Genomic DNA, 22,491 nt, shown 5'->3' with positions numbered 1-22,491 from the left:
CACGGTCCTCTTCCTTACAAGATTGAATCCTGAGGTGGCACAGTGCCAGCCACAAGCATGAGTCACACGCCATCAGAAAAGGAGAGCTAAGGAAGGCAAACAGAAAGGGGGTGGGAGGTGGGGAGAGAGAGGGGTGGGAGAAGAGAGGAGAGAACCAAACCCTTATTTCCTCTCAGACAGATGTGCTTTTGGATGGGGCTGAAGGGACAATAGAGAGCCTCCACTCATGGCCCTGAGTTCTGGTTAACAGTAGAACTGCTGCTGTGGGCACCGTTTTAAGAGACAAGAACCATCCCTCCAATCCTAGACCTGGCCACCCAAAGTCCTGGCTCAGAAAAGTATTTATCTTGTCAGGAAATCTACGTGGGCTGGGGAGATGGCACAGCAGACAAGAGAAGACTGAATATTGGACCCCCGAACCCATGGAAATGTTGGGTAGGGCTGTAATTCTAGTTCCAGCCTTGGAAAAGTAGAGGAGTCAGGGGATCTCCGAAGCAAGCTGGCTATCGAGCAAGAGCCGTACCAATCAGTGAGATTGGTGTTTGATTGAGAGACCGTGCCTCTATGAATCAGGTGAGAGAGCTGTAGAGGAAGATTCGCAACATCAACTTCAGATCTCCAAACACACATGTGCCTATACACAAACAAGCATGCATATGAATGTATTACAAACACCACACACAAATACACATGTAAAGTCCCCCCCCCAAAAAAGGATCATTTTGCCCTCAGAAGGTCCCCAGTGGGGACCTCCTGAAGTGAACTATGTCACCTAAACACTGTTAGGTGGTCCTAATGCTAGACTGTCCTTGGACACTGGAGGAAGCCGTGTCCTGTGTTAATCTGACATGTGCCTTCAAATTCTGCTGCTATTTAGGACTTTTTCATGATTATTTCTGTGTTTCCTCATGTAATCTTTATTCTATCTATTTTATTCTGTGGAAAATCCTAAATACTACTAGAATTTATCAGCTCCAACTGGTTTTATGTCATATTTGTATGTATGTATGTGTGTGTGTGCAGATGCCTTCTGAGGCCAGAAGAGGGCAGCAGATCCCCTGGAGCTGGAGTTACATGAGGGTGTTGGGAACTGAGCTTCTGTCTGTGCTAAAGCAATATACACTCATAATCACTAAGCCACTTTTCCAGCCCCCTCCCCTTTTTGATGTATTACTAAGGATGGAGGCTAGAGCCTCAGACTTGGCAGATGGGCACTCTGAGCCACAGGCCCAGGATTACCTCTTTGTAGGTGCCTATGGGAATTTTCCTCAATGCCTTCCTGCCTTTGGACTTCGAGATGGTTAACGTTCTCCCCGGCCATTCAGTTGTTTCCTCCTGTTGCCCAGTTTCTCTCATATTTTCTGACTCTGGGCAGAGTGCAGGGCTCGTACACCATGGTACGTAAGGACCAACCCCCCCCCCAACCCATCTACCCCCGCCCCCACTCTGAGCCACACTGACAGGCCATTCATTGCATACTTTGATTCTGTTCCTGAGGACACCCAAGCCAGTTAGCCCCCTTCCCTACCCCGTAGACGATTTCTTTGAACAAAATAAAAATCCTCTTGTTGGACCAGCTGAATCAGGTTTCCTTGCCTTCTCCACACCTTTCTTCACAGAGCCTTTTCTGGGTCAGGGAACTGGAGTCTGAGTCTCTCCTTCACACTGTGCACAGCTCCTGGTTTGTGTCCTTGGAGTGGCAGGGTTTGAACCTCATCTCTGTTCTCTTAGGCCTCAGTTGGGGTTCCGGTCCCTTGTTCTCTGTGATGCCAACTGGCGTCTAGGCTGACTCTATCATGTCCTTCTCCTCCATGGCCCTTTTCTGTCAGCTACTGGGTGGGACCTTCTGTTGAGAGCAGAGGCAGGACCTGGGTATGAGATCTCCATTTCCTCTGTAGGCTGTCTGACATCAGTTCTACATACACTTTGGTGTCTCCTGTCTCTCTCCATATAATCAGGAAAATGGCAGAATTTACCTCCTGGTTTGGGGAGTAAATGAGTTCTAGAGAGTGCAGGCCATCAAAACTTTTGTATCATGGTTACTATTTTACTGAGAGTTAGCAGCCTTTCTCAAATGACCAGAAAACTGGTGTAACCCAAGGTCTTGACAACAGGGATATGATCTGAGAACCTGTCATTACATCTCTGCTCCTGATTATCACAGCTCATACAGACTAGGTCATGGTGTCACTTGGGGATAGCTGTGTCTCATGATTGACTAACCCTCTCGACTGGGCAGTCTTCATTGTGGCTGTGCTCTCTGGCCCAAAAGCCACAGACGAGTGTAAGCGATGTGCATGGCAGGACATGGCGGTGTGTTCCTATAATCCCAGCACTCTGGAGGCAGAGGCAGGTCAGAGTGCAAAACCTCAAGACCTTCCTTGGCTACTTTAACATTCTCTCTCTGTGTGTCTCTCTGTCTCTGACTCTCTTTAACACTCTGTCTCCCTGTCCCTGTATCTCTGTCTCTCTCTCTGTTTCCCTGTCTGTGTCTCTGTCTCTATGTGTGTGTCTCCCTCTCTGTTTGTCTCTCTCTGGGTCTCTGTCTTTAGCATTCTTACTATCTATCTCTCCGTGTGTCTCTGTCTCTGTTTAACACTGTGTGTGTGTCTGTCTCTCTTTAACACTCTCCCCCTCTCTGTCTCCCTGTCTCTTTCTCTCTTAGTATCTCTCTGTGTCTCTCTCTTTTAACATTCTTACTGTTTCTGTCTGTGTGTGTGTGTGTCTCTCTGTGTGACTGTGTCTTTAACACTCTCTCCCTGTCTGTCTCTCTCTCACACACACAGTCTCTGTCTCTCTGTCTTTGTCTCTGTCATACACACACTGTTTCTCTCTCTCTTTCCTTCTCTCTCTCTAACACACACACACACACACACACACACACACACACACAGAGGGGGGCGGGGAGGGAGAGAGGAAAAAGAAAATATTCATGGTTGTGTTCAAATAAAACACAAGGCCAGCCAGCAGCCAGGCCCAGGCTCTCATTACTTCTTGATCATCCCCACATTGTCCTGTTCTATCAGGTTTTCTCTCTAGGCCAAGGTCACGCCTGGGAAGTAGGAGCAGTGGTCCTAAAGGATCCCCCTTTCTCTGGGTCATCTCCTGATTAGGGGAGCAGTGAGCTTGGTCACTGCCTGCAGCTCTCTCTGGCCCTGGACCCTGGAGCCTACTGCTTCTCTTTCTGCCCTTTCTCCCTTTGCCCATGTGGATGGATCCATTTCTGCTGGTTCTTAGTAACTTTTGCATGTCTTAAGAATAAGTGATAATGGGGTTGGGGATTTAGCTCAGTGGTAGAGCGCTTGCCTAGGAAGCGCAAGGCCCTGGGTTTGGTCCCCAGCTCCAAAAAAAAGAACCAAAAAAAAAAAAAAAAAAAAAGAATAAGTGATAATATCCACCATCTGAGCCATTAACTTGCTTCCTTTCATTAACTTACTTGCTTGCTGACTTTACAAGTGTTGAGGGGCTCTGCCAGGCCCCTGTCCCCTTAGGGGTTGGTATGGCTATATGACCAAAAGGGCTGTGGACAGTGACAGGTGCTCAATTGCCTGACCCACAGACACCTGTGCATACACCTGTGCACACACCTGTGCATAAGTCTGAGCACAGGTGTTGTCTTCAACCTGGCTGAGAAACACAGGCATGGCACAAGACAAAACCCGAGGCTAAGGAACTCCACGTGGGAAGTGTCTGCCAAGCACACAGAGAAAAACTGCGGGAGCAGATGTGACCTTGTATTGTCACAGCCACATACACCCAAGCCAACCCAAGTCACCTACAGAGCAGCTCACGTGGTCCTCCTGCGGGATTTCTGCTTTGAAGAAATGCCAAAAATAGTGCCAAGGTTTTGTCTGTAGGCCTCTCCCCTACAAGAAAAAACAATCTATTTAGTTTCACAGCTGCTTTCATAACAGAAACAGAAAGCTGCAGGGCGGCAAAGGGCTTAGGGGATGGGATGAAGGCAGTTGCTCCACTCCCAACCACCTGACTTGGTAGAAGGAGAGAACTGACTCCTGAAACTCGTCTCTGAGCTTCACGTGAATGCTGTAGCAGGTACACCCTAGACATACCACACCACACACACACACGCCACAAAATAAATGAAAGGAAGCTAGGCATAATGGTGTATACCTGTAATTCCAGCACTCAGGAGGCCAAGGCAGGAGGATCAAACTTCAAGACCAGCCTGGTTTGTGTTGTGAGAGGGAGGGAAGGGAAGAGAGATCCACCACTATTAGCGGATTCCCTCAGAGCCAGCCCCGTATAGGAATGGCCCATGCAGGAACTTACCATGCCCTCTAGACAGAGATGATGCCGTTCGTTTTACACTTGTGGGGTTTTGTGGGGTTCAGGTTACGGTGCACTTGTTTTCTAAAGTTGCCGGTTTCTCCCTATTAATGGAAGCCATCATCACCAATGCATAAGTGTATCTGTTAGAAGTATTGGCACCTGAGGAAGGGGCACAGCTCCTCCTCCATGGCAGGACCCATAAGTTTGTGATTCCTGGTATGTGGGGGAAATATCTGTGCTTTGCAGTCACCCAGGGAGTTTTAAAGAAATACCTTTGACTAATTTTGAGGTGTTAGACACGTTGTGGAATCTGACAAGCATCATGGGACTCACCTCCCACAGAGCCCTAGTCATTGTGTGGACACTTGGAGGTATATAGGTAGAGCTCTTCATGACTCAGAGTTGTGTTTTCTGTTTGTCTGCACCAGGGAGGCTACCTGCATAAGGGCCAGATAGCAGACAGCTTCGCTTTTGTGGAACCACAGTTGCAGTGCACCAGTTCTGCCTTGTACTCTGGGTTCTCCTCTGGCCAGGATTTGTCAAAACTCCTTGTGGGGGACCTTGTCTGTACTGAACATGTACTGACATGTGAGGTGCTGAGGTGGAATCCTGGTCCCACATATGCTAGGCAAACACTCTACCACTGAGCTGTATTCCAGACTCGGGTTCTGATTTTCCTTGGTGTTCCCTAACAATACAGAGAAACAAAGTGCATAACTTGACTTTCCTTGCAGTTATTTCCTAACAATACAAGGTAACAATGTGCATAGTTTTCTCTCCTGTTGAGCATTGTGAACAATCCAGAGATGGTTTACACTGTAGCAAAGGGTCCTTTTTATATACAGGGTTGAGCCACAGTGATTTTGGTCACTGACAAGGGTCCTGCAGTTGATCGCCCACGAATATCAGGAGGCAACAATATATATAATGAGTCTGGCTGTGTTTCAATAAAACTTTACTTACAAAATGGACTGGAGCAGACCAGTGACTTCCTGAGGGAAAGCAAAGGATTTTGTGGAAGACTTATCCCATAGAGGCTAGAAAGATGGATAAGACCAGAGAAAGGTGTCTCAGCCCTAATAAAAATATAAGGCCCTGGGTTCGGTCCCCAGCTCCGAAAAAAAGGAGAAAAAAAAATATAGCAAAACTTTCTTCAGGACCAGGACACCTGGGGCTGGCTTGCTTAGGAGAAATACATGGCTCCTTATCTGGTGCTGAGGGCTTTTGTTCTGATTTCCACATAGTAGGGATTGTTTCTCTTGTAAGTATGTAATTTAAAATTTGGTGAGTATTTTATAGCCTGTTAACTTGCTGTGTCAGTTTTCCTGTCTTCCCTGGCTTCTTGCCAGAGCTATGGAGGCTGAATTCAGGCATCTGCTCACAGTAGATTCATGGTTAACCAGTGAAGTTCAGTCCAGCGTGCTAAGAGCTGTTGCAGGAGCCAGGAGAGGAAGGATCAAGCAAGATCCTTCCCACACTAGCTCCCATGCTGGTGGGCAAAATCACCATGAGCAACAAACTGCAAATAAACATTTCCAAAGGCAAACAGTCCAGGCAAACATGAGCTGCCAACCCATATGTCCCCAAGGTGCCCTCAACAGGGCATCTCGGGAAATTATCATGAATTGAATTTTGAAAATTAAGTCTTATTAAATGCAGCAAAGATCTTATTAGTTAAAGAAACCACATGGCCAGTGTTTGGAGACGCAGGGGGGTTGGTGGGAGGGGGGAGGTTGCTGTGTGCTAAAGCCCAGTTCCTAAACTCAAAAATTTATCCACAAAGCTCAGACTTGACCTCTGCCTGACCCCTGCTGCCTCTCCACTCACCCAACTGCTGGGCTGCTACTGTCTCAGACTCATCGAATCATGACCACCTCCCTCTGGACCTACTATGTCAACCCCACCCTTTCTTATCCCTCTTCCCTGATACCTAGCTACTGGCAATTCCTTTCAGTCAAGCCTTACTCCTCCTCATTTTCTTCTCCCTGATCCACACAGACTCCCTCTCAACAGATGGACAGGCACAACTGTGGTTCCTGAGCTTGCCCATTTACATGTTCCTGGGGGTCCATCAATATACAGAAGTTAGAGCTGTCAACCCTCAAACCATGTCCCCCTGATATGCTCACCTGCCCTATACTTAGCCTGGGCACCTGGCCCATAGATCCCCTCTTTGTCCATCTGATCCAGGATGGCCCCACAGCTCTTTGCTCTCTCCTTACCCCATGCTTCATCAGTCCTCCCCGTGCTCCATCTGTCCTCCCCATGCTCCTTCAGTCCTCCCTGTGCTCCTTCAGTCCTCCCCATGCTCCTTCAGTCCTCCCCATGCTCCTTCAGTCCTCTCCGTGCTTAGTCCTCCCTGTGCTCCTTCAGTCCTCCCCATGCTCCTTCAGTCCTCCCCATGCTCTATCAGTCCTCCCCATGCTCTATCAGTCCTCCTGGTGCTCTGGTCCTCCCCGTGCTCCATCAATCCTCTGCTTCCTGTTTGGTCACTTATTCTCCTATCCTTGACCCCAGGCCTCTGGCCTCCATCTCTGCCTTATCGTGGCCTATTGTTTTTAACCCCCTAAAACAGACCTAGCACCATTGGGAATACAGAGATGAACTGATAGGCGAGTGACGCCCAAGTCTATCTCTTTGTTTTCTGTGTTTGTTGATTTGTCTTTTTCAGGACAGGGTTTCTCAGTGGAGCCCTGGCTGTCCTAGAACTCACTCCTGCAGACCAGGCTGGCCTCAAAATCATAAAGATCTGCCTGCCCCTGCCTCCCGAGTGCTGGGATTAAAGGAGTACACCGCCACTGCCCAGACTGTCCTTATTCCTTATTTTCCAAAAACAGTGCCCTACCTTGGCATCATGTGATGAAGCCACATCTATCATCCAACACGGTCTTAGAGCCCAAATGTCAGCATCTGAAATCATGCCTCACACCTCACTGGTTCAATGCCAAACTCAGCCTCAACCTCCCTTTCAACCTTGAAGTTTTCCCTGACCCCAGGAGCTCCCGGGTGGCCCATCACCTCTTTGCTTTGTTCACTTACGAATCTCTGTAAGAGGCAGCAGGTCAGCACCTGGGGTGACTCAACCCGAAGCTAAAAGAGCAACCCCCACAGAGGTTCCACACACTCCGGCCTCGTTGGTGGTACCTTGCCTACAGCATATTTCAGGGTGGTTTCGGTCCCTGATCCATTGCCCTTCTCTCCCGCCAGGTTGTTCCTGGTCATCGAGTATGTCAACGGGGGGGACCTCATGTTCCACATGCAGAGGCAGAGGAAGCTTCCAGAGGAACACGCCAGGTGAGTCCAACAAGAGTGTGGCCTGGGGATTTCCTCAGAAGGCCAGCAGTAAGAAGAGGGAGCGAGATTCGGGCAGAAGGTGGCAAAGTTGAGACCTTGCCGTGGTATAAGAAAATCCAAGGGGGCTGGAGAGATGGTTCAGAGGTTAAGAGCACCCAACTGCTCTTCCAGAGGTCCTGAGTTCAATTCCCAGCAACCACATGGTAGCTGGAAACCATCTGTAATGGGATCCTATGCCCTCTTCTGGTATACAGTGACCATGTAATCACATAATACAATAAATAAATAAACCTTTTTTAAAAAAAAAAAATAAAAGAAAATCCAAAGCCTCTGGGAGAATCTTTGGAGCTTTGCACCCAAGACCGGTCCCTCCCTAGACTTTCAGTGGAAGCCCCTCGCCCAAGAGACCAGGCTCCCGGCTGTCTTGTTTTCACAATTGTGACATCTGGCTTTGTCCTCTTCCCTGTAAAGTCCACATTCCCTCAGCGCTAGAATACAGAAGACCTTGACTAGCATCAGGAGAGAGTCCCCGGTTCCGTTTCTGGCCTTGAACAGCTGCCATCCAGCCCTCTGTCCTCAGCTTCTCGATGGCCCCTTCCTACTTAGTTTTCCCCGTATGAAGTCCTGTGAGTCACCGAGGCCACTTTTAGGGAAAGGGGGCAGAGACAGCAAATGACTTATTGCCATCTCACATTGGAATGCTGATTCCAAGGCTCCTCATCTCCATCCCTCCTGTCTGATCCCAGAGAGTGCCCTGAGTGGAATCTTGGATTATCTGTTTTCTTGTATATTTGACTTGGCATGATGTCATCTTCCTGACCCGCCATGTGGCCTGTTGGAAACCCTTTCCTTTCAAAGGTTGGGTAATATTCCGTTGCACCGAGGGCCTACTCTCTCCCCATCCCCATTCCTATTCCCTTTCTTCCTCTTCAGTGGGATTTACTGTGTGACCCAGACCCGCCTCAAACCTGCAACCATGAGCCACTCTGCCCTACCCGTGCTCCCTTTATCCACTACTTCCCCGTTTTAGCTTTTATGAATAAGATTGCTACAGGCATAGGCGTTCAACATGGCTTGAGACCCCACTTCCATTTTTTTTCCCCTTCGGTTTTTAAAACATGCATACAGGGTAATGGATATCATGGTGGCATTTCCTCATACTACTGGGCCTCCTCTGCTGTCTCCAGCCTCAGGCATGCGTGCATTAGTGTGATTTTTCGTTTTTCATTCTTATTTGCTTGTTTGTCCTGGTACTTATGTAAGTGAGGCAGGAGCTTTCCCACTGAGCTGCACACAACCCTAGATTTTCATTCTTATTTGCTTGTTTGTCCTGGTACTTATGTAAGTGAGGCAGGAGCTTTCCCACTGAGCTGCACACAACCCTAGATTTCATGTTCTGAGGGTTTCATTCCCACCAACCACACACGGGGCGTCCAGGGTCCCGAGTTCTCTTCACTTACTCTGGCTGTGGTGGGCAGGAAGTGGCTCTCACTACAATCTACACTCGCATCTCCCCAGTGAGGACCAGGATACCTCACGGGGCTCCTGTCTGGCTGCCTGCCATTGTCCCTCTACTGACTACAGAATGCCTCCCACCTCAGGTTCTATGCTGCTGAGATCTGTATCGCTCTCAACTTCCTACATGAGAGAGGGATCATCTACCGGGACCTAAAACTGGACAACGTCCTCCTCGATGCCGATGGACACATTAAGCTGACGGACTACGGCATGTGCAAGGTGCCCACCTTGTCTGTCCCCCCCAGCTCGATTGCCTGTGTGTGCCCTTGGCATCCTGCAGAAGTATTCCCTGCCGAGGCATTAGCTCAGTGGTGGCCATACTGAGGCACCCAGGCCTGTAACTCTATGTCAGTTTTCTGGTTGACAGTGGAGAATCACTGGAGAGCTACTCCGTGTGAGATTCACCCTCCTGGTCACTCTGTCCCCACAGGAAGGCCTAGGCCCCGGCGACACAACAAGCACTTTTTGTGGAACCCCGAACTATATCGCCCCCGAAATCCTGCGAGGAGAAGAGTACGGTGAGTGTGATCCAGAAGTCTCCCCGGCTGGTGACTTCACTCAGAGCGGGAACCCAGATGATTATCCCCTGCATACCTTCTGAGGCCTACCAGATGACAAATAACATTCCTCTCCCTGAGGAGTCCCTAAGGCCGGGGAGGAGAAAGGGGAACAGGAAGCAAAGACAAGCAGACCCAGGGTGGGGTCACAGCACCCTAAGCTGATAGCCACTGGCCATGCATATGTGGAAGAAACAAAGCGCCCTTGGGAATGGCAGAAGTGCCCTCGTCAGGATCCAGATCGAGGGGACCCCGTAGACATGACGGTGTACTTCCACTCCTCCTCTGGGTGGAAACAGTCACATGCACCTGGGGTGGGGCATACATATACAGGTACATGTACATGCATGTAATGGAGGAGGGTATGTAGCATGCAGTGTGTGTCCTGCTGTGCAGGTGGGATTACAGGCATGAGCTGTCTATCCCTGACTCGTGACGGTGACTTCGGCGAAACCGGTCATAAATACACCATCACATAAATGAGTGTGTGGCAGGCAGCGTGTGTGGGTCACCGATCCAAGAGAGTGACTGGGTTCCTGGAAGCTGCTTCACTTGAAGTTGCTCAGTAACCAGAGAAGGAAAGACTAGAGCCAGAAATCAGTCTAGAACACGACAGGGTTCTAACTGACCCTATTTCTGTGTGTGCTGGAGCAGGGGGGACTGTTTCAGAGATGGTAGGGATGGCCAGGCAGAGCTGAAGGCTAATCCCCCTGCTGCCTAAAAAACCTTAGCATTTGAACATTAGAAAAAGAAAGGAAGGGGTTGGGGATTTAGCTCAGTGGTAGAGCGCTTGCCTAGCAAGCGCAAGGCCCTGGGTTCGGTCCCCAGCTCCGAAAAAAAAAAAAAAAAAGAAAGGAAGGAAGGCAGGCAGGCAGGCAGGGAGGGAGGGAGGGAAGGAGGGAGGGAGGAAGGAAGGAAGGGGAGGAGGAAGGCAGGCAGGAAGGAAGGGAGGAAGGAAGAGGGGGAGGAAGGCAGGCAGGAAGGAAGGAAGGAAGGAAGAGGGGGAGGAAGGCAGGCAGGAAGGAAGGAAGAGGGGGAGGAAGGCAGGCAGGAAGGAAGGAAGGAAGAGGGGGAGGAAGGCAGGCAGGGAGGGAGGGAGGGAAGGAGGGAGGAAGGAAGGAAGGAAGGAAGGAAGGAAGGAAGGAAGGAAGGGGAGGAGGAAGGCAGGCAGGAAGGGAGGAAGGAAGGAAGAGGGGGAGGAAGGCAGGAAGGAAGGAAGGAAGGAAGAGGGGGAGGAAGGCAGGCAGGGAGGGAGGGAGGGAAGAAGGGAGGAAGGAAGGAAGGAAGGAAGGAAGGAAGGAAGGAAGGAAGGAAGGAAGGGGAGGAGGAAGGCAGGCAGGAAGGGAGGAAGGAAGGAAGAGGGGGAGGAAGGCAGGAAGGAAGGAAGAGGGGGAGGAAGGCAGGAAGGAAGGAAGGAAGGAAGAGGGGGAGGAAGGCAGGCAGGAAGGAAGGAAGAGGGGGAGGAAGGCAGGCAGGAAGGAAGGAAGAGGGGGAGGAAGGCAGGCAGGGAGGGAGGGAAGGAGGGAGGGAGGAAGGAAGGAAGGAAGGAAGGGGAGGAGGAAGGCAGGCAGGAAGGGAGGAAGGAAGGAAGAGGGGGAGGAAGGCAGGAAGGAAGGAAGGAAGAGGGGGAGGAAGGCAGGCAGGGAGGGAGGGAAGAAGGGAGGAAGGAAGGAAGGAAGGAAGGGGAGGAGGAAGGCAGGCAGGAAGGGAGGAAGGAAGGAAGAGGGGGAGGAAGGCAGGAAGGAAGGAAGGAAGAGGGGGAGGAAGGCAGGCAGGAAGGAAGGAAGGAAGAGGGGGAGGAAGGAAGGCAGGAAGGAAGGAAGGAAGAGGGGGAGGAAGGCAGGCAGGAAGGAAGGAAGAGGGGGAGGAAGGCAGGCAGGAAGGAAGGAAGGAAGAGGGGGAGGAAGGCAGGCAGGCAGGAAGGAAGGAAGAGGGGGAGGAAGGCAGGCAGGAAGGAAGGAAGGAAGAGGGGGAGGAAGGCAGGCAGGAAGGAAGGAAGAGGGGGAGGAAGGCAGGCAGGCAGGAAGGAAGGAAGAGGGGGAGGAAGGCAGGCAGGAAGGAAGAGGGGGAGGAAGGCAGGCAGGCAGGAAGGAAGGAAGAGGGGGAGGAAGGCAGGCAGGCAGGAAGGAAGGAAGAGGGGGAGGAAGGCAGGCAGGAAGGAAGAGGGGGAGGAAGGCAGGCAGGCAGGAAGGAAGGAAGAGGGGGAGGAAGGCGGGGAGGAAGGCAGGAAGGAAGGAAGGAAGAGGGGGAGGAAGGAAGGCAGGAAGGAAGGAAGGAAGAGGGGGAGGAAGGCAGGCAGGAAGGAAGGAAGAGGGGGAGGAAGGCAGGCAGGAAGGAAGGAAGGAAGAGGGGGAGGAAGGCAGGCAGGCAGGAAGGAAGGAAGAGGGGGAGGAAGGCAGGCAGGAAGGAAGGAAGGAAGAGGGGGAGGAAGGCAGGCAGGCAGGAAGGAAGGAAGAGGGGGAGGAAGGCAGGCAGGCAGGCAGGCAGTGTTGGCCCATACTTTTAATCCCAGCATCAGGGAGCAGGGTCAGGCAGCTCTCGAGTTCAAGGCCAGCCTGGTCTATAGAGTTAGTTCCTGGACAACCAGGTCTACAAAAAGAAGCCCTGTCACAAAAAAAAACAAACAAACAAACAAACAAAGGGACTGGAGAGATGGCTCAGTAGTTAAGAGCACTGACTGCTTTTCCAGAGGTCCTGAGTTCAAATCCCACCAAATACATGGTGTCCTACAACCATCTGTAATAGGATCTGATGCCCTTTTCTAGTGTGTCTGAAGAGATTGACAGTGTACTTATATACACAAAATGAATAAATAAATCTAAAAAAGAAAGGAAAAAGTAGTGAATGAATAAAGAGGAAATTGTAGCAGTGTTTTCTCATCTCAAAGGGGTTCTGTGAGTTCTTTGTGTTTTGGCAGTGGGGGTGAAACATGTGCTTTGCACATGTGAACAAAGTTCTCTACCACTGAGCCACATTCCTCAGTGAGAGGCAGGCTTTGTAACTTTAAATCAAATCAGCAGAAAATTCTATCAGTTCTGGTGCCATGCACTAGGAGGCTGAGACAGGGGACTCACAAGTTCAAGGCCAGCCTGGACTACATAGCAAGAGACTATCTCTAGATGATGATGATGGTGATGGTGATGATGATGGTGATGATAATGATGAGGATGATGATGGTGATGATGATGGTGATAGTGACGATGATGGTGATGATAATGATGATGATGGTGATGATGATGGTAATGATGATGGTGATGGTGATGATGACGGTGATGGTGATGGTGATGGTGATGGTGATGGTGATGATGATGATGACAATGATGATAATTTGTGTAGCAGAGATGCCCCAGCAGAGCTGAAGGGCCAGGGACATCATAGGTATCCCACAGAGCAGATGAGGAATCACAGCTTTTTTTGGACACAGATGCCCAGCACAGTGAATAAAGGGCAGTCTGGCTGCCCAGGGAGATGGATGCTGACTCTCTTGGCCACTTCCCAGCCAACCCCTGCCTAGTGACTCCGCCCACTTTTCCACAGGGTTCAGCGTGGACTGGTGGGCGCTGGGTGTCCTTATGTTTGAGATGATGGCTGGGCGCTCCCCCTTTGACATCATCACAGACAACCCTGACATGAATACTGAAGACTACCTTTTCCAAGGTTGGTGGCCCATGGTGTATCCACTCCCTCCCGCCTCTGCATGTCCTTTTCTTCCCTTCTCAGAGGTAAGGATGTTGTGTTGCCCCGACTGGAGCTGTGCCTCAGCACCAATACAAACACATACGAATTCATTCCTCTGGCAGAGAATATAAAGTGAGGTGACCTAGAAACAGAATAAATACCCTGATTTAGCCAGAGCCCCCTTCTGCCCACCTACGGCTTTCCCTGTAGCCGGTACAGGTCCCCCCTTGCTCCTGATGAGTTAATAGCTACTGATATGCCCCCTCAGGGCTGTCCCTCGGCGCCCCCTGGTGACCAGTGTTCAGAGTCCTCCACATGCCTACAACCAAAAGGTAGTACATGAACAGCTAAGGCTCTGTGATAAGTGCAACGAGGTGCCACCAGGAGGTCCCTAGAAGGGCCCAGCAGGCTTTCTGGAACAAGAATGGGTTCCTGGTGGGCTGGAGAGATGGCTCAGTGGTTAAGAGCACTGACTGCTCTTCCTGAGGTCCTGAGTTCAATTCCCAGCAACCACATGGTGGCTCACAACCATCTGTAATGGGATCCAATGCTCCCTTCTGGTGTGTCTGAAGACAGCTAAATAAAATCTTTGGGGGGGGGGAAGAATGGGTTCCAGGGCTACAAGTATGAGCTCTGGCTTAGAAATGGGGCTCAAACCAGATGTGGGTCACATGGCCTTGTAATCTCAGTTACTCACGAGGCTGATAGGAAGGTCAGGAGTTCAAAACCAGTCTGGATACATACCAAGATTCTGTCCCTGGGGGAAAAAAAAGAACAGGGTTCAGGGGCCTTGTAGGCTACCAGGAAGAGCAAACACTGACAAGGAGCAAACACTTCTCATCCGGCCCCTGTCCTCACAGTTATCCTGGAAAAGCCAATTCGGATTCCCCGTTTCCTGTCTGTCAAGGCCTCACACGTCTTGAAAGGATTTTTAAATAAGGTACGCTATGGCTGTGGTGACAGACCATCTCTTGTGACCCTCTGGGATCAGGTTACCCGTGGGATGGAGTGGGTGGAGTCCCTCCACTACTAAAGATGTTTATTACCAGCTGTCAGCCACCCCCAGCTGTTCTGTACAGCTGATCACCTGCCCTGGCACTGGGGCTCTGTGATGTTTGAGTTTGATTTTTATTGATATAGCAAAACAAACAGTGAGAAAGTAACCCACCAGGAAAGGAACCCCAACAGAGGGAAGGTCAGACCCAGCTGGACAGGAAAACAGCTGAAGACAGTGAACTCCTGTGGGGGAAGCTGGGTCATCCCTTTGGGCTGAGGTTGAACCAGGGGTTTCCTCAGGGGTCCCAACTCATCCTTGTTTGAACTCTGACCCCCAGGATCCCAAAGAGAGGCTTGGCTGCCGGCCGCAGACTGGGTTTTCCGACATCAAGTCCCATGCCTTCTTCCGAAGCATAGACTGGGACCTGGTAAGCCTCAAGGGTCACCCGTGCCCCTTCTTTGAGGTGGGCCAATCTAATGGTAGAACGGGCCCGTGTGCACTTGGGTACTTGGTACGCGGTATCTGGTCATTTTCTGTAGTGTCATGGTTGGTTTTCCAATGCTGCCAAGAACCTGATCCTGCTGTCACCAGTTACTGGGCAGGGTAGCAAGCACAGACGTTGGCTCTGACCTGAATCCGTTCCTGATATTAGGAGAAAAACTTCAACTTGTTTCAAACTAAAGAATTGAAAAGTCACTGAAATGTCACCTATAAAATACACTCTTTTGAAGGAAAGTTTAAAGATTTGCCCATTGAGTAGATCCAGAACTTGCCCAACTCTGGGACAGCGGATACCTTCATCCCCTCCCTCCCCCCACAACCCCACAACCCCACCTTGATTCTTCCAGGTGACTCACAGCCAGCACCAATGGCCATATTCCTTCCCCAAGAAGAACAGGATGTTGTCACACAATACACAAGCAGTTACTGTATTCACAGGACTGTTTGTGTCTGGGTACTGGGAGGAATGGGGGGGAGCCAGGGCACAGAAACAGCAAGCAATCAGGAAAGACGATACCCCACAACCCATGACTCATCTAGAGCTGCATTATTACTTTTAGTCAAAACATCAAGTTCTCTTCCTTTTTCAGGTGTAAGTATCTAGTCAGAGGTCAGAGCGTCAACATTTTTTCTAGCATTTATGTGCGTTTGTGGGTGCACACATGGAGGTCAGAGGACAACTTCCGAGAGTCAGTTCTCTCCTTCCACCATTTAAGTCTGGGGAAAACTCGGGTTCTCTGCGTTGGCAATAAGAGCTGTTACCTGCTGAACCACCTCACCTTGGCCACAGGAGCTCACCAGCCGTCGATACTTCAAAACCCGTTTTGTGAGCTTTTAATTTCATCTCCTTGCTCAGATAGCACCAGAGAGAAGCAATACATTTATTGCTAGCATAGATCTTCACAATGTAGCCACTGCCTAGCCGGGCCTAGGCTCAGTAGTGGCAACAACCTGCCCCAGCGTTTGGAACCCATCACCTCCACTGAGGCATGTACTGACCTCACACATCCCTCAGCAAAGCACAGGGAGAATTCTACTTGTCTCTCCTAGCCACTATCCTCATTGCTGCTCCTCTGAGCCTGCCTCATTGGGGTCCACCTCATCTGAGCCTGCAGGATCTGAGTCCTGCCCCTGCCCCTGCACCTGCTCCTGCCCCGCCCCTGCCCCTGCACTCCTGCATGGCATCAGTGGCAGCCAGACCCTCATGTCCAGTCAGTCTCCCCTCACCATCTGTGAGCAGATATGATACAATGTCTCATTTCCCTAATCATCCTTGAGTGGATATGATACAATGTCTCATTCTAGCCCAGCTCACTCTAGGTTGGACAGCCAAGTGGTTCTGAGCAGCAAGAGGGGCCGAGGAGGTCTTCCACTGCATACACATAGCACTGAACTTTTTAGTAGAGTGGGCATGGAGCCATTATTGCCAGGAGACTCATGCCATGGGTTGCCACACCCGCCTTACCCTCCCCTTCCCTGGCTGTACCCACTTGCTACTTGAGGTTTCTCAACTCTCCCTTGAAAGGGGGCCCAGCTAGTATGTGGCCTTGCACTCAGTCACCCTTCGCCTGGTAAAGCATCTTCAAGGCTCATCCTTGTCATGGCAACATACGTGCCACATGCCACATGCTTTCATGGCTACCTACTGTCGCGTTGCACAGATGGACCATGCATTTGTCCATTCGCCCACTGATGGTCACTTGGGTAGGACCCTACTTCCTGGTTCCTAAGTTATTGGGCAGCTTGCATAGCATGTCTGTCGGGACTCACGTCTAGTTTCTTGGGGGTGCTAGATGTTGAGATGGTCACTCTGCGTCCCTCCTGCTGAGGTACTGCACCCCAGGGCTTCTTAGGACCACGCAGCCCAGCGTGAGCTACAGTAAATGCAGGACTTCAGGACTGTCCATCTGACATGGGAACACAGGTCCAGAGATGTCACAGTAGGACACAGGGTGCTTGTCCCTGGTACTGACTGGTGCTAGGAAGAAGGAGGCGGATGTGGGCAGCGAAGGAAATGTTTCCACATGAGCCACACTGGGACAGCAGTAGAGAGGCTACTAATCCAGTCCCTTCCCCCTAACTGACCTAGCACCGCTCTTGTCAATACTGTGCAGCCTTGTGGGTAACTGGTGGGTCGGGGGTCCCTGGGCCTTGGGGCACTTAACACTATTCTTTTAAGATCTGCCCAGGGCTAGCTGGCATGGGTGTATAGTTCAGGGATTATAGTCTATATGGCTGTGCTATCTTTTGTCTGTTTGGAGCAAGAGGAGGCCAGGCTTGTCCCTAGCTCCCCCACCACTCCCCACACACCCCCGGCTTGGGTTTTGGAAGACAGAAGTGGCAGCCAACATGTAACTTGAGCCTCCGAGACACCTGAGCTGAGGAGATCTGAACTCTGGAATGGCTCATTTGTGGGGCGAGGTCCCTGTAAGTAGCTGGGGGAGCCGGTGGAGACTGGCAGGAACCAGCCCACCATGCCTACCTCTGGCACATTCTGTTCTAAAAGTCCCCCATACTGTCCTCCGCCCTGAGTCATGGGGCAGAGGGAATCATGAGAAGCTCAAGTAGGCGTAGCAGTGGCTGCCCTTGCAGACTAGGGAGGGAGGTTCAAGCCAAATGCTGGATTTCTGCTTCAGACATGTTTAGCGGGATGGTCTTGATAAATCACACAGGTGAGACCTCTTCTGGGAAGAGAGACACAGCCTTCAAGGCCCATCCCAGAGAGCGACCTGAGGACTGTCTGCATGGCACAACATCCCTCACAGTGACCTTGTGCCGCCAGACCCTTTAAGCCTCTCCTCTCCAGACTCAGAACAGAGATGACCCCAGAGCTGGGTGCTAGGGTCCTCCCTGAGCCTTAGCCATGGGCTCCTCTGCCATTCCCCTCCAGTGCCCTGAAGAAAGGATGGCATCAGAAGGGAGGCCGCTGCCAGCTGTCTCCAGGGCCTATGGGATCAGGCCTCCTGCCCCTCCTCCTCTGGGATGTGAGGGTAAGAACATATGTTCCACTGAGCACACAAAGTCCACCATGGCCCATCCGGCATACCCCTCCCTGCCAAGTCTCCACCAGAAGGTTTGGATATTAGCATAAAGGCCATAGGAAAGTTATTGGACACTGTCCCAGGCAGAGATGTGACGGGTCAGGAAATTGGTTCTGAAAGAAATGGGTCCATACAGCAAAATCCTGGCTCCCCGAGGATGCTTGGCTGGGGCTGCTTACTACAAGGGTCTATCCACAGACCCTCCTTGTCTTGGTACTCCATAGGGGTTTGACAGCATGTCAGATCTCTGAGGTATGTATCTTTGCAATGGTCCAAGTCCCTGACCCACCATGAACTGGGAAGAGCTGAAGCAGCCATCTGGGCATCGCTACCACCTGCTATCAAACCCACTATGTTCCAGGTACCTGGCAGGTGGTGACTGGCCACCTTGAGGAGTGAGTCAGATTGTGGCTAAAACAAGCTCCCTTGACATCAGTTCCCACCGGTGAGAGCTGACAGGAAATTGATAGCCTGCACTCCTGCCCAGCGTCGGTTAATTTAAACAGACCCAGACCAGTGAGATAATTGCTCAGTGGGTAGAAAGGTGCTTGCCACCAAGCTGACAGCCTGAGTTATATTTCCAGGACGAATACGGTAGAGTAAGAGAACTGTCCCCTGGAAGTTGTCCTCAAACATTCATACCCGTGCCCTGCACTCCTGTGTACCCACTCATAAATGTAATTTTTAAAAATTTTAAAATAGTAGGTCCAAGGCTTCTAGATGAAAAGATTTTACTCCAGAGAGGAGAGCAAATGGGAGGACAGACTGTCACAGAAACCTTCTGGTTTCTCAGGCATCCTGCCAAAGAAAAAGGAAAGACTGGGCCCATGGTCATGGCATGAACCTATGGCCAGGAGAGGAGGAAAATAGAGGCGGATAGGATGAAGGGCCACACCCAGGAGGCCCAGGCACCGGGCTCTAGAGACAGACAGGTGTTGGAGGCAGTTATGGGAACTGTGACCAGGGGGAGTCATCAGAAACAGGATCACAACTGCTACTAGCCCCAGGCACAGCTCCCCACCCTGGAGACTGAACAGAACCAGCACCTATAGCCGAGGACCAACCCTCATAGCCCATGTTTCAGCAGGCAACAGTAACAGCACCATCCTGGCCTCTGGGGCATTTCTTTGGCTTGGATACAAAGAATCGGAATGACCAATGCTATCCATGTAACCGCTGCTAGTCTCCCCACCCACAACAGTGCTGGGAACCGACTCCCCATTATCCCTCGGTGCTGACTAGTGTATTCAGAGCAGACCCATCAAGAGCTCTGGAGTTATTCCAGAGGCTGCCAGACTTAGTGCTACCTTCTCCCTTTGGCAAGGTCTCGCCACTGTCCTGTACTCACGTGTGCTGCCTTCTCCGCCATTTATGGCTTAGAAGTAGACCCTCCAGTCCACAGGGAAATAAATGCACAGCACTCGAGAGAGACTCTGGTATCACCACACAGCACCGTGATGCATGTGGCAAGGAGTTCCCCCTCCTACCCACACTCGCCCTCAATTGTGCTTGGTAACACAGCCAAGTATGCTCCTAAACTCTACTGGGAACCTCTGGGGTGTGGGAGGGGTGAGGGAGGGGTTAGGTGTGGGTGGGTTGAGACCCCTGAATGGTAAGGCTGCAAGCGTGGGCTCTGGGTACTTCATCAGGGCTAAGGAGTCCCCCTAGGAGCACAAGGGCAAACGCCAAGTCCTCATAAGTTACCCAGTCTTGGGTCTTCTGTCATAGCAGCCCAACTGCACTGGCCCCTTATTTGTCCTTACTCATTGTGAACCCACCACCTCTCCATCCACCTCTCCCCACACCCCTCCATCCATTTTCTCATTCAGTCACCCACATATACTATACTCCTCCGTCGGATCAGGTTTGTTTCTAAGAACTGAGATGCCAACTGTAAGCCGGACACTGATCCCTGTCTCAGAGCCATCTTTAGAGATACTAAGGAAATGTCACATCAGCTCCCATGCCAGCCACATAAGGCCTGCATCCCGAGCCCATGCAGGGCAGTGTGGCCCATAGGACAAATCTTCACATTGCTCTGGGACCAACTGTCAGCCACCTCCCCCCTGAAAGAGTGGAGTGAATGCTGGACAGAAGGCAGTGCACCAAATCCTCAGGAATGCCCCCACTGTGTCATTACCCCTGTGGCCCAAGAGCCCTGCTTGATAAAGAAGAATCGTTTTATCTGTTGACTGACCAGGCTGGCCTCGAACTCAGAGATCCACCTGCCTCTCGAGTGCAGGGATTAAAGGCATGCACCATCACCAACAACACCTGGTGTGTCAGACTGTGAGGGGGATTTCTACCACATGCATCACGGTGCCATGTGGCACACGTCAGACACCAGAGTTTCTCCTGATGACTGTTCATTCCCTGCCGGACTAGAGGGTCCCATTCTAAGTAGTGAGAGATTAAGAGATGGAGATGAGAGAGTTAGGGTGAAGAGAGGAGGATTGAAGATGGATTCTCCCAGTGCCCATCTAGGTGAGGGAGTTTTCACATCCAAATACCATTATGATCAGGTTCAGAGAGAGAGAGAGAGAGGGGTTGGGGATTTAGCTCAGCGGTAGAGCACTTGCCTAGCAAGCTCAAGGTCCTAGGTTCAATCCCCAGCTCCAAAAAAAAAAAAAAAAAAAGAAAAGGAAAAAAAAAGTTAACGACCTCAGAGAGAGAGAGAGAGAGAGCGCACAAGCCAACATGCACACTTGCATACACAAGCTTTCAGCCACCAACAGTAACATTTTTTTCTAGGTACACTTCTCCAGGGTCCATATGTCCAGAACCTTTTTAACCTGTTTGCTTTTCCTAGTATTGCATAGTTTCTCCTAGATTCTGTGCTTTAAGGAGGAAAAATGGTGTTCAAATACCAGGAATGTTGAAAAGCTGAGCTTCCCACTTTATTCTGTGATTTGTGTGCACACAAAGAACCTATGAGGGTAGAGGGGTTGCTCAGCACGCATCTGACCTCTCCCTTGTCAATGTTCGCAGCTCGAAAAGAAGCAGACCCTGCCTCCCTTCCAGCCCCAGATCACAGATGACTATGGCCTGGACAACTTCGACACGCAGTTCACCAGCGAGCCCGTACAGCTGACCCCAGATGATGAGTAAGTCCCAGGCACCCTGACCTGCGCCCACAAGTGTCTCGGTGGAATGTGTCCTGAGCAGCCAGGACCTCTGAGCCAGTGGCATGGCCCATGCTCAGGTCCCTGACTCTAAAGTGTGGACTGGTGGGAAGGACGGTGCCTGAGGGAGGGACACGGCTAACACTCTTCTCCGCCTTCTCGTGTTTTCAGGGACGTCATAAAGAGGATCGACCAGTCCGAGTTCGAAGGCTTCGAGTACATCAACCCGCTTCTGCTGTCTGCTGAGGAGTCCGTGTGAGGCCATGAGCATCTCTGTTGTGGACACGTCTGTGAATGACCCTGTCACTTTACCCTTAACTACAGCATATGCATGCCAGGCCAGACACCGAGGCTCCAAGCAGCCAGAGAGGGATGCTGGCCACCAAGACCGCAGAGGGGGCACCCAACAGGCACTTCTAGACAGAGCAATCTCTTGTGTCCAGGCCCCAGAGGCTGGCTTTGTGCTGGAAGGAACCACTTCCTGTGCCCGTGGCGGCCCTACCAGAGGGTGAGACAGCCATGCCGTCTTGAAAGGCGCACATCTTCCACAGAGACAGAACTCGATGCACTGATCCGCTCCAGGAAAAGTTAGCGTGTAATGCCCTGAGGAATAAAGTGTACTGATGATGTCGAAGCTTCCTCTGATGCCTTTTTTCTGTGGCACCCGCCTGATGTCCCCAATGCAGCCCCCCACACGAGGAGGAGCTGCGCTTTCCAAGCAGGCAGAACGTAGGCAGGGGACGGGCACCCAAGTGCCTGCAGGGATGTTGTGCTGCAACAAGAATTGTTACAGATTCGGAACGTTTTCTAAATCCCGGTAAGTTCTGTTGTTAATATTTAACAAGTATTTTCATACCTAGGGCAGCTAACCGTGGTAGGCTGAAGCCGAAGGGACACCCCGGCCAGGTTGGTGGCGCTGTTCCCACCAGCCCAGCCCGTTCGGACTCTGAAGGGGGGGAAATTGGATCACGGAGATTCTAAAACATTGCTCACCAAAGCACCAATAAACCAAATAAATAGATAAATAAACAAAAAGGGAAAGTAATTGAAAACTAAGTCCGCACAAAATATATTTCTGAAAATACTAGCCAGTGCCTCCAAGATGTCTTCTGTTACTACATTAGATTTTTTGGAAAATATTTTTATCATTAATACTCCAGATTAGGAAATTTAAAGACAACATGTGTGATGGACCCTAGCCTTAAAGTGACAGACTACCCATAATCCCTCACTCTTCCCGAGGAAGCACGCCTGCTTCTGTAACTGCTGTGCTCAGCCATCCTCCTCCTCTTTAGCTTAGTTCCGGAGGCCAGCCCAAGGGCTTTCTGGGACGAGGTCAGCTAACCCCTTAGCAGGTCCAGTGTAGTAGGAGCCATGGCTTATCCGCCTTTGTCGTGGGCAGGAGATGGAGAAGGGACACCAGAAGTGACTGAGCACCCCAGGTCCACCCAAGCCAGGCTGGCCCATAGGGCAACCATGCTACACACCCCCAA

The 22,491-nt window shown here is 51.0% G+C and overlaps 1 protein-coding gene across 7 annotated transcripts in view; it reads left to right on the top strand.

Annotated features, from left to right (window-relative positions):
* The window catches only part of Prkcz (protein kinase C, zeta), a 110,921-nt gene extending 88,929 nt beyond the window's left edge, over nt 1–21,992 (top strand). For 6 of the 7 annotated variants that reach the window (XM_039109309.2, XM_006239536.5, XM_039109312.2 and 3 more), the window contains 8 exons: nt 7,498–7,584; nt 9,186–9,321; nt 9,533–9,620; nt 13,197–13,316; nt 14,198–14,277; nt 14,672–14,761; nt 20,865–20,980; nt 21,170–21,632. In XM_039109309.2, coding sequence (XP_038965237.1) covers nt 7,498–7,584; nt 9,186–9,321; nt 9,533–9,620; nt 13,197–13,316; nt 14,198–14,277; nt 14,672–14,761; nt 20,865–20,980; nt 21,170–21,257 — 805 coding nt within the window. In that variant the 3' untranslated portion in view covers nt 21,258–21,632. 7 annotated transcript variants of the gene reach the window in all.
* The last annotated feature ends 499 nt before the right edge of the window (nt 21,993–22,491 follow it).

The sequence above is a fragment of the Rattus norvegicus genome, chromosome 5 (assembly GCF_036323735.1).
Source record: "Rattus norvegicus strain BN/NHsdMcwi chromosome 5, GRCr8, whole genome shotgun sequence".
In the NCBI taxonomy this organism is placed as follows: Eukaryota; Metazoa; Chordata; class Mammalia; order Rodentia; family Muridae; genus Rattus; species Rattus norvegicus.
Note: the sequence above shows the minus strand (reverse complement) of the source record. Positions and strands in the feature narration are given on the sequence as shown.